A 15,300-nucleotide genomic window follows, 5' to 3' on the forward strand; every position below is an offset into this window, starting at 1 on the left:
ACAGAGGGCTACCATTCAAATCAACAAATCATCAGCCAGCTATCTTGAAATACTGAAATATAACTTGCCTGATGACAATGTTCAGACGTTAATTTAACTGTCAGAGTACGGTTGCTGTCATTAGGGTGATTTGCTTCGGGCCATACAAGTCTTTTTGCTAATTGTATTTGTAAAGTATTGTTTTTTCTTACCGTTTCCAATCATTTTAATATGCATACGAAAATTAATTGGCAGACTTTTGAAACTTGTTTGAGTTCCCTTTCAGTGAACATCAAGCCTGCACACATTGTTGGTTGAATTTCAAGATAGAGAGGGATAGAATAAAGTGCAATTCAATGGTAGCCTGAAATGATGACTTTATCCAAGAACTCTTAAACAAGTCAGCTGTTGATTTGCAGTAAATAGGATCAAACATGCAAAACCACTAGTATGGAAACACAGTGTCCTTGGAATGATGTTCATATACTACTAACATGTCTGAGGGAAATATAATTGCTGCCTGGATTATATTCACTCGCAATGTTTATTCCAGGGAAAGAACTGCAACGTTCTGGAGTGCACATAATTGTTAAATAATGTAAAGGGTACCATAACATTGTTTCATGAGATGCTATTTATTTGAACATTAATACTGACAAGGCAACAGTGCACAGATTTATACAGATCATTTTCTTAATTAGGCAGTAACCCAATCATTTCACCAGAAAACTAAAATGTATACACAATTCTACCACCATTAGTGATCTCTTCATTCTGGACTGTCGAATCTTCAGCTTTGAATATGGATGAGAGAGCAGAACTGGACCGCTGCTGGCGCCAACCATATCTGTAAATAACACAAAACAAAGTTTGATACTTTCCGCAAAAGTATAATGTGTTGATATAGGTATTCAAATATATCTAACTATTACTTTAAATGCAATGTTCTTGGGTCATTTTTGAAATGCTGTACCCTTAGCAAGGTTACAATAAGTTACTCTTGACGTTAAAAAGAAAGGTAGCATAAGTTTACACCAAAGGTCCCTGTGTTCTGTTTAATAGTCCAAGTTTTTTAGTGAAGCCTTAATGGCGCATTAAAGGGCCAGGCAGGCATATTGAAATTTATGCTATCTTACTTTTCACATAAAACCGAAGTCAATCTCATTATAAAGAAGCCAACTTTAAGCCCCTTATGGAGCACAAGTTAACCAAGCTGAGTACGTATCTGCAGTGAGAAAACCTCGGTCTACAGACCATCTGGAAGTCGTTGAGTGGAGATCTGGCCATTCCCTTCTCCCCTGCGTCGCATTGCCCTTCCCTACTGTCGTCCCATAATCCCGTCTAACAGCCGCCTGGGCTTGGCTGGCCCATTCCGACACACTGACTGGCTTAACTTGGCCTTCTTGTAAAAAAGAGAACGCCTGGTTTTCGACAAGGCACTCCAAAAAGACACTTTAAATATCTGAGGGGGATTTAATATCAAGTCCATTAGGGATTTTCTCAAGCCCTGTAAATGGTCAATTAGTGCATAATTCTGATGTGATCCACATGCAGAGAGATCTGCAATGGAAAAGACGAGAAGAGGTTGGGGGTTCTACATCAGATTACCATACAGGGTGACATTGTGCATTAGTTGAAGAGAAGGATAATGAACATGCTAAGGGTTTCAAGTTTTCCTTCGCAAAATGATTGATTATGTACAGGAGGCAAGAACAACACAACCTTCACAGATGGATTACCAACAGTGGGCACTGTTTTGAAGAGTAGGAGGTTTGAGGACTGGGCCAAGATGTGGGTTCAAAGCTTTAGAGGAGGGACATTAAACTGTTTTTGTGTCCCTTGATCAAACATACAGCTGGTTGGCAGCAGTATAAACCAAAGCTAAATCTGCTGTATAAAACAGTATCCCTACATTTCAAAATGGCTTTGGATAAAAGCATCTGTAAAAACTAATAATCAAAACAATACATTCCCGGATTAGACAACTAGAGAGGAAAAGGCAAAGACTATTTACTTTGGATGAAAACATTTTGTATTGGAATAAACTCGCATTCTTCGCAAGTGACATACAATGTCAGCTTCGCAGACACAGAAAAACAAACAATACACAATGTTGTCTTTGGTCTCGTTGCGTAAAGCAAAAAAAAAAGAAGGAAAACACAAAGATAAATCAAAGCCAGAGAACTATCAAGGTCAACATCAAAGTAAGGAATGCAGATACACACTACTGTGGAGAAACAGTGAAATATTGCAGAATGCAAAACAAAGAGTCATGCTCTGCCTCTTCCAACAGGGTCATCAATGTGTTTTTCAGTTTTCGAGGAACAATGTTAGCAAACGTTTAACGTCCAAAAATAAAAAGATGTTTTCTAACCAGCAACATTGATTAAATGTAATTGCGAGTGTAAGCTATGTTTCTGCTAAAGCAATGTATAATGTAAGATAAAAAAGTAAAAGATTTGTATTGAGACATTAACATAAAGAAATCTGAATACATTAAGATCTGATTGATCACTTCAACCTGTATGAAAATGTAATGAATACATTGAATAAACCAACAAATTCAGTGAAGATGAACTGACCGTTGACAGAAAATTAGTGTCTGCATAATCCTTCTGTGCCATAAGCTTCAACAGCGAGAACAAACATAGGAAGTGCAGAGAATTACGAGGCCCATTCACATTTGTAATGCCATCTGTAAAAAAAGCAATCCCATATTTTAACCATAAAGGTGAGAAAAACAGATAACTTTACTTTACTTTTCAGTTTAATCTTTGACAGCTCGAGCATTAATGTGTTGGTAAGAATGAGGTTAATTTACAGACATATAATGTTTCCATCGTGGTAGAAATAGGTATTTGCTAATATAAAATATGCTTTATATTTTATGACTGAGTTGAAAGGGTCAAAGTACCCATAAAGGCTCTGAGTAGGAAAGCATAAAGAAGATGGCTAAACGTCAATAAAGTTGTGCAGTGATGATGTATGTAATTAGCATTGCAAGGGGTCCCTCGACAAAGGGGCAGTGGGATTTTTACCTTTAGATTTTTGGAACATTGCAGGTACTAAGATCTTTGGCAAGCACACGTTTATGATGCTTACACATTTTGTTTAGCTGGATAATCCACACATTCAAACAACTTTTATAAAAGTTGAAGTGTAACTGCAACTAAATTAAGGTTGCATGACTTTAAGTCAACACCACTAGGCTAAAGACGTTCTCATTTTCGGCGTGATGACGTATAGTAGACTTATTTAGTCACTTGTTGTTTTTTGAGACATATTTAAGCTTCAAACAGTGGGTGATTTACTGACGTAATTTATGTCATAGAACAACAATATATCTTCTGCTTAACCCGATACCTTATTACAGGCATCTAACCACAAACTCGAACAATTCTTTTATTCTAGAGGAGCAAACTCTAGAACAGTGGTTCTAAAATGGGGGTACGCGGACCCCTAGGGGTACGTTGCAGTACTGCAGGGGGTACGTGAGATTTATTTTATGTTAATGAAGAAAACAACATAAGTAATGCATTTAAACAAACTACTAATAGTAACTACTTTATTCAAAGGTTTACAGTAATTCTGGATAATAAAATGGGGAAAAAAAACGGGGTGCTCTCTTTTCCTCTCCCTCTCCTGACAGCCCGTCAGTCTCGTGCAGCTCGCTGAGCCTGTAATAAGTGACCCGACAGTAAAGAATAAATATATGTATAACTCGTTTAGCTAGTTCCAGAGTAGATAAACTATCTAAGTGTGTTAGGTCTAACTCTTAGTGTATTTAATTTTGCTCCACTCAACGGTCCGTCACAGCGGTGGAGCTGTGATCATGCAGAGCTGCGTGTTCTCCGTCAGCAGCAGCTGATCTGATCTCTCTCTCTCTCTCGCGTCCGGTTAGACTTCACTCGCGTTTATGTCCAAATCTATCAGACCTAGCTAGTTCTAGTTAATAATATGACTGCCTGCTTATCGAAGGACACCTAAACAATAAGTGTTGCTTGGCAACGGTGTGTGGCCGCAAAGTATGCATTATGCATATGTTTATATGAGGAATGAGGGGTCAAAATCCCATGCTCATATATTTTTTTCTCCTCATTCCCCACGCCCCCAAAATAAATAAATAAATATACCAATTTTGGGAAAAGTAAGGAAGTTTGAGCAGTGTGGGTTTTATATTAACAGAGTTACACATATTTCAAAACGCGAAGTGTAATAACTGCAGTTGCCTCCCTGTCAGAATGACAAAGGTCCTCAGTGAAGCACAAGCCCATGTTTCTCACTAAAGTACAACTTATTAAAAAGATCAGTTCAATGCAACTAATGTCGTCTTAGTGTTATTGCATGATGTTAAAATTGGTTTGCCATGAATTTAGTGATGGATTGTAAACATTTGAAATGTAGCATTTAAGTGTTTCTCAGTTACAATGTTGTTGTTTTAATAAATCAGACACTGATGGTGCAGCACTGTACTGTACCTGTTTATATAGGCTTTTTTCCACAACAAATTGTTTTTGCGCTGATCAGGGGGTACTTGGCTGCATTTTTTTTTCAAAGGGGGTACATTATTGAAAAAAGTTTGAGAACCACTGCTCTAGAATATAATAGCCACCCCCTTAAACTATAATGGGTTTAATAAAGAGCCTATTTTACACTGTCAGTGGGTGGTGGGATGAATACACAAATGACATGGAAGCACAAATGTGTCACTGTCAACTATCCAAATTATATTCTGACTAATCTGGACCATCATGGCTTGGAGTAATGGTGCTATTCATCTATGTTTATCTATTGATCATGCACCTACTGTATATGTTAATACGCAGTTTATATATCTTTTTTTTTATCATTTAAGCGCTTTGAGCACCAGGAAAAGCGCTATATAAATAACATATATTATTATTTGTAGTATTATTATTATTATTATTATCATCCTCATAACATTATTCTCATAATGTTCACAGTATTTATGTTCAAGGTTTATTAAATATGATCTTATTTTTCCATTATTATATTATATACTATCAAAACTTGTTTGTGTATTTGTATGTATTTCAATAATCTAAGTGCCTCCAGGTTTTTTATTAAATTGAATCATTTTATTGCAGCAGGTTTTGGGTCTGTATGCCACCATATCTGAGACCGGAGTGGGTACAAGAAGAGACACTTTTAGCTCTGATTATTTGTTGTGCCATAATTTTTGAAAGAGAGAAACATTTCCCTCAAGTTCTTTCTGGATCAGGAGTCTTTAAATAATATTAATTAATGCATGCCAGTTTGATTTAAGTTCTCCATTTTGAATGAGGTCCAGATATCTACTTTTCACAACTGTCTTTTGTGCATCGTTAGCAATTCATCAGCCATGATGTATTATGGAGGAACTGTACTTGGATTGAATTTACACTAAGGAATCGTAAGGAAACTGTTAGCCTTGCCTAGCTTTGTAATTTATATGCCTAATTTATTTAACATGCAGAAATAGAAAACACACAGTGGTTGAAGAAGTGGGACTTTTTTGTGCCAAGCTTCTTTAGCTTCCTTTTGAAAGGAATGAAGGAGAGTTTCAGTACATTTGCCCAAAATTAAAGAACATTTGTATTCACTTTGCAATTGTACATTCTGAATAAATTGTCCATCGTGCGTCGACTCACCATACAATAAATATCTGACTTTCTTTCAATTAATAGTTTATGGTAAAACTTACCTACCCCACCTTTAAGTGAGAGTCTGTGTGATCCCCTGCAGATTTTGTAAGTTTACCCACTTACAAAGAAATTAACAGTCTGTATTTTTAATGGTCGGTTTATATAAACAGAGAGTAAGAATATCAAAAAGAAAATCCAGAAATTGACATTATATAAAAGATAAAAATTTATTTGCATTAGGGATCGACCGATATGGCTTTTTCAAGGCCGATACCGATTATTAGTAATCAAGGAGACCGATAACCGATATTTGGAACCGATATACATTTGCAGTAAAATCAGAAAATCTTGGTGTCAAAATGTAGAATAACACAAACTCCAACACAACTTCTTTGAAATGCATTTAAGCATATATTATGTTTAATGAACTTTTAAACATCTTACAACTGGTTTCCTCTCTGTGCCCTTTTCTTTAGTGCAGCCATCTGCAATGAGTTAGAGAGAGAGACAAGCAGTGGGGCTGCAGGCTGACATGCTTAACTAACAATAATGCTTAATTTATTATATCAAAACAATGCCTGTCTATCTAGCATAACATCCCAATAAACTGCTAGCAACTTCAAAATACTAGTGCTAGCTAATCTTTTGCAAACTATTAAAAGTGAGGCTATTACCTAAACTAGACCTAACCTAGACCTAACGTTAGTCTAGTAGCCACACGGCGGCGTGCGTTGTCGCTTGCCGGCGGGGGGGCTGAAACTCGACCAACAACCAATCACATGAATCTCACGCCCCAGACACACAAGCACGCGGTTTGATTGGCTAGAGCTTGTACTGGCATATGATTCGATTGGCTGACGCGTCCGTCGAGGCGTCAAAAGTAGAACATTGCTCTACTTATGCAGCGAGAACTGCGAGAGAAGCTACACTTTGCTCCCACAATGCAGTTTGGCGAATCGTGACGTCACCCCATTCAAAGTGAATGGGCAGAAGCGTTGAAGTGGCAACGCACGCCGCCGTGTGTTGTCGCTTGCCGGCGGGGGGGGGGGGGGGGGGGGGCTGAAACTCGACCAACAACCAATCACATGAATCTCCCGCCCCAGACACACAAGCACGCGGTTTGATTGGCTAGAGCTTGTACTGGCATATGATTCGATTGGCTAACGCCTCCGTCGAGGCGTCAAAAGTAGAACATTGCTCTACTTTTGCAGCGAGCACCGCGAGAGAAGCTAAGCTTTGCTCCCACAATGCAGTTCGGCGAATCGTGACGTCACCCCATTCAAAGTGAATGGGCAGAAGCGTTGAAGCGGCAACGCACGCCGCCGTGTGTAGGGGCCATTACTCCGCTGCGAGACGCTGCACGCACCCCCAACTCTGACTGACTTCCCGCGTCCCTGTGTAACTGAGAAACTGATAGAATTGGATCATAAGATCGTGGTGTTTTTGCAACTTCAGCATAGGGGATAGGGATGTTTATTGAACTTCGGTTTAACACATGTATGGCTCTGCCGCTCAGCGATGCTGCTTGCTTCAGTCTGTGTCTGCGTTCTTTCGCACCTGCCTGTAATCTGGGAAGCTCGTGTACACAGAGTGGTGACCGCAGCCAGAGAAACGGCCGCATCAGAGCCAATGTTTTATCGGCAATTTGATAAAAAAAACAGGCTGATACCGATAATCGGTCAAATGGGGAATATCGGCCGACCCCTAATTTGCATTAGTGGGAAATAAGTATTTGATCCCCTTTCAACCAACAAGAATTCTGGCTCCCACAGGCCGGTTACATAAATCCTCTTTTTTTTAATTTTTTTTTATAAAAGTACTCCTAATATCAACTTGTTACCTGTATAAAAGACACCTGGCCACAGAATCAATCAATCAGATTCCAACTCTCCACCATGTGCAAGACTAAAGAACTGTCTAAAGACCTCAGGGACAAGATTGTAGACCTGCACAAGGCTGGGATTGGCTACAAGACCACCAGAAAGCAGCTTGGTGAGAAGGAGACAACTGTTGGTGCGATTATTCAGAAGAAGAATGTGTGTGTCTCTAAAGAAACACAAAATTAGCATCAATCGCCCTCGGTCTGGGGCTCCACACAAGATCACAAGATCTCGCCCTGTGGGGTATTGATGATCATGAGAAAGGTGAGGTATCAGCCAAAAACTACACGGGAGGAACTTGTTAATGATCTCAAGGCAGCTGGGACCACAGTCACCAAGAAAAATATTGGTAACACACACTACACCATGGGTCGGCAACAAGCGGCCCGCGCAAAAATAAAATATTATTTTGAGATTTTTTTTTTACAACATAGGACCGACAGTCGCACATTAGGGTTTCCGTTAGCCGCCGATCGATCGGCCGCCGGTCATTATTGGCCGATATTCACTCTTAATAGTTTGATCGGTGCTCTCTATAAAGGCCGATCAGGAGAGCTGGATCTGATAGATATGGACATAAACACGAGTGAAGTATAACCGGACCCGAGAGAGAGATCAGATCAGCTGCTGAGTCTGACGGAGACACGCAGCTCTGTATAATCACCTCAAGCCCCGCCCACTGTTTAGCGAGTTGCATGAGAAACTGACGGGCTGTCAGGAGAGAGAGGGAGGGAGAGGGGAAAAGAGAGCACCCGTTTCTCCCATGTTGTTATTCAAAGTTAATGTAAATAATGTACTTCATCTACTACAAGTAGTTTGTTTGAATGTAATAATTATGTTGTTTGTTGTTTGTGGAATCATTTATTGAAAAATGAATCTGAACTTTTTGATCTGTAACAATTATAAACTGAAGCAATATAAAAATGAGCCCCATTAACTGAGTTTTAAACATCACCAGCATATCAGGTCCTAGTCCGGTGATTAGCTGCTAACGGAAACTCTGCTACACAATTCTTCTTATTATTATTATTGAAACATGACCGGTAAGTTTCTGTCCCGATATATCCGCTTACATTCATAATGTCAGCGGAGGGAGGGGAAGCGGCGCTGTGGAAGAGCAGAGTGGCAAGGGAGAGCTGTCATCTTTCCTTTACAAGCTTCAAACATGTATTTATCGTGTGATTTTGGAAATAAAAATGTCATATTCTGAAAGCCAAGACTTTGTTTATTTAAAATCAAACAAAACACCCGATCCCCGAAAAACTATTTTTTTACGCAAATCCACGTTTATTTTGAAATGAGTCGTTGCGACTTTCGACTGATTTCGATAGAGCGGGTTACATATGGCAAATGTGTGGTTGGGGGGAACCAGGTCAATTAAAGTACTTATTTAACTATTAAATACATTGAGTTTGAATAAAATACTTGGTTACTGATTAATTTAGGTTATAATATATGAAATTGCAAAGCAAAACTGCTGTAATTGATTTATTTTGTCCTTTGGTATTTTTTAAAGGTTTTCAACCTGAAAGAATCCTAATGTGTCCTTGAAAAGTTGAAATAAAGAAAAGGAAAAAGGATTCCAGTTGTCCCTCAAGCCTCTCAACTTTGGGCAAACACTCAAATAAATGCCAAAAACCCAGAGAACTTGACAATACTTATCAGAATAAAAGTATGTTAAATAACACTGCTCATAACTCTACTTTACTCAGTGGAGGCTCGTCTATCAGAGAAAAATAAACTTTGAAGAGAACAATAAATACACCTCAATTTAATAGATAAGTCTGTTAAAATACAGATAATAGCCCTGGCTTTGGGACTGAAATGGGGCTAGAGAGGACGAGCCTCCCTTTGGGCGGGTCTAGCCAGAGGCTCTGGATTGGGCGCCTATATCATCAGTGAACCAATCAGCGGATCTGACTGCGCATCAGAGTGTTGATGGGGAGGGTTATCAGCGATATCAGAGTTTTTTCTGAACCGGGGAACAGGGGCGCTGCGCCCTCTTACCAAAATCAATTCCTTGAATTAGGCTTTGATTATGTTCTGGCCCGCCATCTTGCGGCTCACCAAAAAAATTGGCACACGGCCAAACTTACTTGCCTACCCCTGCACTACACCATAATGGAAGAAATCCTGCAGTGCCCGCAAAGTCCCCCCTGCTCAAGAACAACATGAAAGGCCCGTCTGAAGTTTAACAATGAACATCTGAATGATTCAGAGAAGGCTTGGGAGAAGATGATGTGGTCAGATGAAACAAAAATGTTGATCTTTGGCATCAACTCGACCCGCCGTGTTTGGAGGAAGAGAGATGCTGACTATAACCCCAGAACACCATCCCCACCGTCAAGCATGGAGGTGGAAACATAATGTTTTGGGGGTGTTTCTCGGCTAAGGGGACAGGATCACTTCCCTGCATCGAGGGGAGGATGTAGGAGCCATGTACCGTAACATTTCGGAAGATAGCATCCTTCCCTCAGTCAGGACTCTGAAAATGGGTCATGGATGGGTCTTCCAGCAGGAAAGAAAACCTGAACATACGGCCAAGGCAACACAGGAGTGGCTAAAGTAGAAGCACATTTAGGTGATGGAGTGGCCTAGCCAGTCTCCGGACCTTAATCCCATAGAAAATCTGTGGAGGGAGCTGAAGCTTCGAGATGCCAAGCATCAGCCTCAAAACCTCAAGGATTTGGAGAGGATCTTCAGAGAGGAGTGGACCACAATCCTTCCTGAGATGTGCACAGACCTGGAGACCAACTACAAGAAGCGCCTGATCTCTGTGCTGTCCAACAAGGGTTTCTCCACCAAGTACTAACACATGTTTTGCAAGGGGATCAAATACTTATTTCCCACAGTTAACTGCAAATCAATTTTTATCTTTTATATAACGTCAATTTCTGGATTTTCCTTTTGATATTCTTACTCTCACTTTATAGAAACCTACCATTAAAATTACAGACTGTTAATTTATTTGTAAGTGGGTAAACTTAAAACATCTGCAAGGGATCAAATACTTATTTCCTCCACTGTATATATAACATTCATATATAATGTTTGTAGCAATAGGGTATGTCATACTAAAGGGTTAGAATAAATGATAGTGCCTCCAGTGATTATGTTGGAGATAGAACTGCACTTTTGACCCTGACCTACTTGGGGAGTAATAATGCAGGCAACTGACCCATGTACAGGAAATGTGCTGTTTTAGCACCAGGGAATCAAGAACAGTAGACCAACAGAACATTTATTTGTATTTCTACTATGCCAGCTGATTGCTCGTGAATAATGTGATACTTTTCCATTTTGTAATACTTAGATATGAATTAAATTAACGTTTTTCCTCTCTCTTGACTGCCTTATCTGGTAATTGTTTGTCTTTGGCTTCACTTTTTATTAGATTGATGAAACATTGTCAATGGATCCTGTGTATTACTGTTTTGCTATTACTTTTTGTTTTACTGTAATTGATATCACTGTTGGAGGTAAGAATTTATAAAAGGGTAAATGTCAAGTATTGTTAAGAAACCATTTTATGTTCTCATTGTACTACAGTGTAATAGGAAAGGTTTAATATTTAAAAAAAACTGCCTTAGTTTAGACTAAGTAAATGTATCTGGTCTTATACCTTTGCTGTTTTATCTACTAATTCCATACAAATTGCATTTGCAAATAAACTACAAATTGTGTTACATTTCAGTAGATGGTTATTGTAATTTCTCCTTCCTGGTCAGTAACTTCTAATGTTGCCATCTAAATCTTAAGGTTGTAAAGTTGAGCCGTACAATTAATAAATAACAGATTGAATCAAGGACATGGATAGCTGATTTGCAACTACATCTAAACCATGTATTTATTTTAAAAACAACAGCTGTTGTTATTGTCCATTAAAGCAAGGTAGCGAAGCAAAATGTTTATTTCCTATGATGTCATGGGCAAATGGTAATTGCTACATGGACACTCATGATTACAGTGTAATACATGACGTGCTTGTTTCATATGAGAATACATTGTTGGCCAATCTGACACTGAATTCAGTCAGCAAGGCTTCAATAATCAAGCAACTGGATCCTGTCTCTACCTTCTGGTCCTAATTACAATTTTAAATTACACACAACAAGGTGTAGCATAGGAGCTATCTTGCTACATGCTAATGATGGAAAAATAAAAGAAATTAAATTAACCAAGACCAAAATGTTTCCCAAAAACACGCCTGCGTCGCCATGAACCAAGTAAGCTCTTAGATGCACCCTATGGATCCCTAATTATTTCCTTTAACCCGCTCAGCCCTCTTTCACCTCTGGCTGGAGTCTATTTGATGTCTGGCTTTATAGGCAAGCACACACAAAGACCCCAACCCCTCCACCCCCACCCTAAACCACATTCATCGCGGCTAAGTGGGTCCTTTCAAAGTGCATGCCTCTTTTTTACTCAACAGGGTAAAGGAAACTTCCTCAGATTTGCTCGACCTGAAAGCCATTATAATTGCTTTATCAAGATCTTGTGTTGATGTTTACCCACAGATAGGAAAAGGATCTCATACTTGCCAAGCTTGGTTATTTCAAAAGTATAACAAATAATGAAGATAGAATAATAATGGACGGGTGAACAAAGTGTGACAGTCACTCCTGATGTCCTCACGTGAAAGTGGCATCAGTGCAAAGCCAGTTTACAAATAGGTTTGAGGAGATGTGGAATTGCAAAGTTACGGTATCCAATGAGACAATGAGGCTTATGAAAACCTCCTCTTGGAGTACCTCTACCCTCTACTGGCTAAAACGTGTTATGTCGAACAGTGATGAATTTCAATCTCTGAGGAGGAGCATCTGCATTTGTGTTCTGATGTCAACATGTCACATTTATAATGCATTATCTGAATTGTAAACATGGGTTTAATAAAATAGTGGGAAATGAATAAATAATGGTTTTAATAATTGTATAACTGTAGTTGGTGTCATTTAAAATAAACAAGTGATTATCTAACCAACAATAGGTTAACAACCACCTCTTTTGCATCCACCCACTGAACTTAAGCTCCTTTTTTAGAAAGAATACTTTAAGAAGAGCCAGTTTAGCAATGATCCAGCCTGGTCACATGTATCCTCTTTAGATGTTTGTCCTCTACAGTCCTCTAAGTCTGTAATCACAATGCTCCTTAGAGGTTCATCTTTAGCTGCCGGCCTGGTCCGGATCAAGTATTTAGTTTGATAAGTACGGTTTACCGGGGATCACACGCTGCTGACCGGCAGGTTAGCCAAAGGAAGAAATATCCTCTTGAAGGTGATTAAGTACCTAAAGAAAGGCTGGGTGAGAGGCACAAGACAGCTCAGTGTGTCACTGTGCACGCTCTCCACAGGTAGGCTCCTGATGGGATGAAACAAAACAAGATCAAGATGGGTTCAACCTGTTTCCTCTGTTCACACAACTTAACTCAACTGTGTTAAATACCCTGTAGTCAAGGACAACATAAAGTGAGACTGAATACATTATTTCTGTTTCATTTCAATGTGTAGTTTTCTTGACTGTTTAGTCAAATGAAAAATCAGAACAGACTGCGAGCAGGCCAAGATACATTTTGATGGATCCATTCATAAATAAATGTATTTTTTATGAATTAATCCATAAAAAATACACTGCTCCCCGGGCGCTGTACAATAGCTGCCCACTGCTCCTAGTACTAGACTCCTGGTACTAGGATGGGTTAGAACACATGTCACTGTGCCGTGTGCTCTGCATGTGTGACCCTTAAAGAGGGTTTCATCCCTCCCAATCTATTTCAACACAAGCAAGAGTAGCTCTAAGGTCAAAGTCTCTATACCAAAACAACATATATATTTATCCTCAGTGATTGTAGTTAAAAAACATAGTAAGGCAATATTTCAATTAAATTGATTCTTTGGCCGATGCTGCTTCAACCCCAGTTACACATTCAAGGTTTTAGATTGGACAAAAATATATTAACAAGCACATTCCTACGAAAAAGGGCAGGTTCTGAGCTAAATGTGAGAAATGTTACTTGGCATTACAGCAATCAAATTCGTACTTATTGATTCCACCTAGTTGACGTTACAAGCACAAGAGGCTTCATATTAGACCAATAGGCCCTGCAGTTTGACTGGGTGATAAGTTCATGTTGTTCCGTTAAAGAATTTGCAAAGTCACAAGGCCAAAACTATCAATTAAATGGCGGTGCTGATTGCTGCATCGGCTCATTATTATGATCATTAATTATAAATATAAGCATAGCAAAGAAATAAAACTCACAAGACTGGTCATTAAAAAAGTACCAACATAGCAGCATTTGTATTTCCAGTAACAGATGAGAATCCTGGACAGATTCACAGTATACTGTACCTTGTAGTGAAATGCAATTCACTTACATTGGCTATTTATGTTATATATAAATGTTTTGTGAAAACATGTAAAGCCATATCACCGTCTCCAATCCACTACTAGCAACTGAGGTGTAATAAAAAAGGCCTTTACCTTTCAATTCTATCTCAGTCAATCAGGTATGCCTTTTTAGGACACGGCTCTGTGTCATGCTAAGTGAGCACGCAGTAAGAGGACTAAGAACAGGTAAGAAATTTAAATTTGGGGATTAAGGTCCTCAGCGCTGACTCCAAATAGTCTTAGCAGGTGATTTGTGGCTCATCCTCTTGGGGCTTAGGCTGTGACGATCTGACCATCAAATCAGGTGTCTACTTAACAGTGCAGCCAGGTTAATCGGGGAGATGGCTGAAGAAATGGTTCCACATCCTGTTAGTAAAGCTGTTTGAAAGGGTATTTAAAGAATGATCCAATTATGTTGGATCAAAATCGTTATAATGTGTTCCAAAACAGGTCCAGGAAGTATTCTGACAGCAGTTATTGGCAGGAAGCATTTACAGAACACATGCTAACATCATGAGGCCTGCTTCCATCATTTAGGAAGGAGAAAATGACGATTCACAGATCTTGTTCAACAAAACTGCTACGGGATGAAAAAAAATGGGTGAATTTCTTTACTGCTCACACTTGAAGACAACTTTGCTTCCCTCATGTTGACATAAGGGCACACAAACAGCTTGAATCACCTAAGAATAGGTTTATTGATTACAATTACAATTAAAGTCCCAAAGACTCATTGATGTGTAGAATGTTATCTGCTCAGGTGTCTAAACTTGTTTGCTTACAGAAAAAGTCCAACAGCATGTCTTCCGAGCAAAGTCAAAATATTTTCAGAATGGAAAAAAGACTGGTGTCACAGAGAGGGATGCCACGCAATTAATTGATCATATGGGGACACATTTATACAGTTTCTCTGTAATGATATCCATGGTGTCACTCACACAAGAAAGTGGGGGAAGTAGCTGCAGGAAAAATCATTATTGTGAAATCATTCAAGTTCCAAACATTTATTGAAGAAGCCCCTTCACCATGTGGCTTTACACTGTTGGACAGCGACAGGCAATGCGAGTCCAAAATAGTTGTAGTCTTCATAACCTTACATAGAGGTTATGTTTCTATCAAGTAGTTTTCACTGTAGATGAACAGGATTATTTAAGTGTTACAATATTTTCAGAAAAGCCATGAAGAAAGAATGTAAGCTAATGCAGGAAAGGCCACAATCTCAGTGTGTCAAGTGTTAAAGCCTGTTTAGAGGAGGACTAGTCTTACTTGGTTGAATCAGCCGTCTGTCCTTTATTATCTCAAGTGTTTGTTTAAACTCTTGTCATGGAGCCCTTGGCTTCTATCCTGAGGTAGGGAAGGCACAACAAGCGGAGTGATTATCATCATCAGGGCCAGGAAGGGTGGGCAAC

At 39.2% G+C, this 15,300-nt stretch overlaps 1 protein-coding gene and 1 pseudogene across 1 annotated transcript in view; one reads left to right on the forward strand and one right to left on the reverse strand.

Moving 5' to 3' along the window:
• Positions 1-692: 692 nt before the first annotated feature.
• Positions 693-15,300, reverse strand: part of brip1 (BRCA1 interacting helicase 1) — a 121,004-nt gene continuing 106,396 nt past the window's right edge. Inside the window, 1 exon segment of the mRNA XM_034097979.2 lies at positions 693-826. Coding sequence (XP_033953870.1) covers positions 770-826 — 57 coding nt within the window. The 3' untranslated portion in view covers positions 693-769.
• Positions 7,520-9,871, forward strand: LOC139434978 (uncharacterized; annotated as a pseudogene).

The sequence above is a fragment of the Pseudochaenichthys georgianus genome, chromosome 13 (assembly GCF_902827115.2).
Source record: "Pseudochaenichthys georgianus chromosome 13, fPseGeo1.2, whole genome shotgun sequence".
Classification (NCBI taxonomy): domain Eukaryota; kingdom Metazoa; phylum Chordata; class Actinopteri; order Perciformes; family Channichthyidae; genus Pseudochaenichthys; species Pseudochaenichthys georgianus.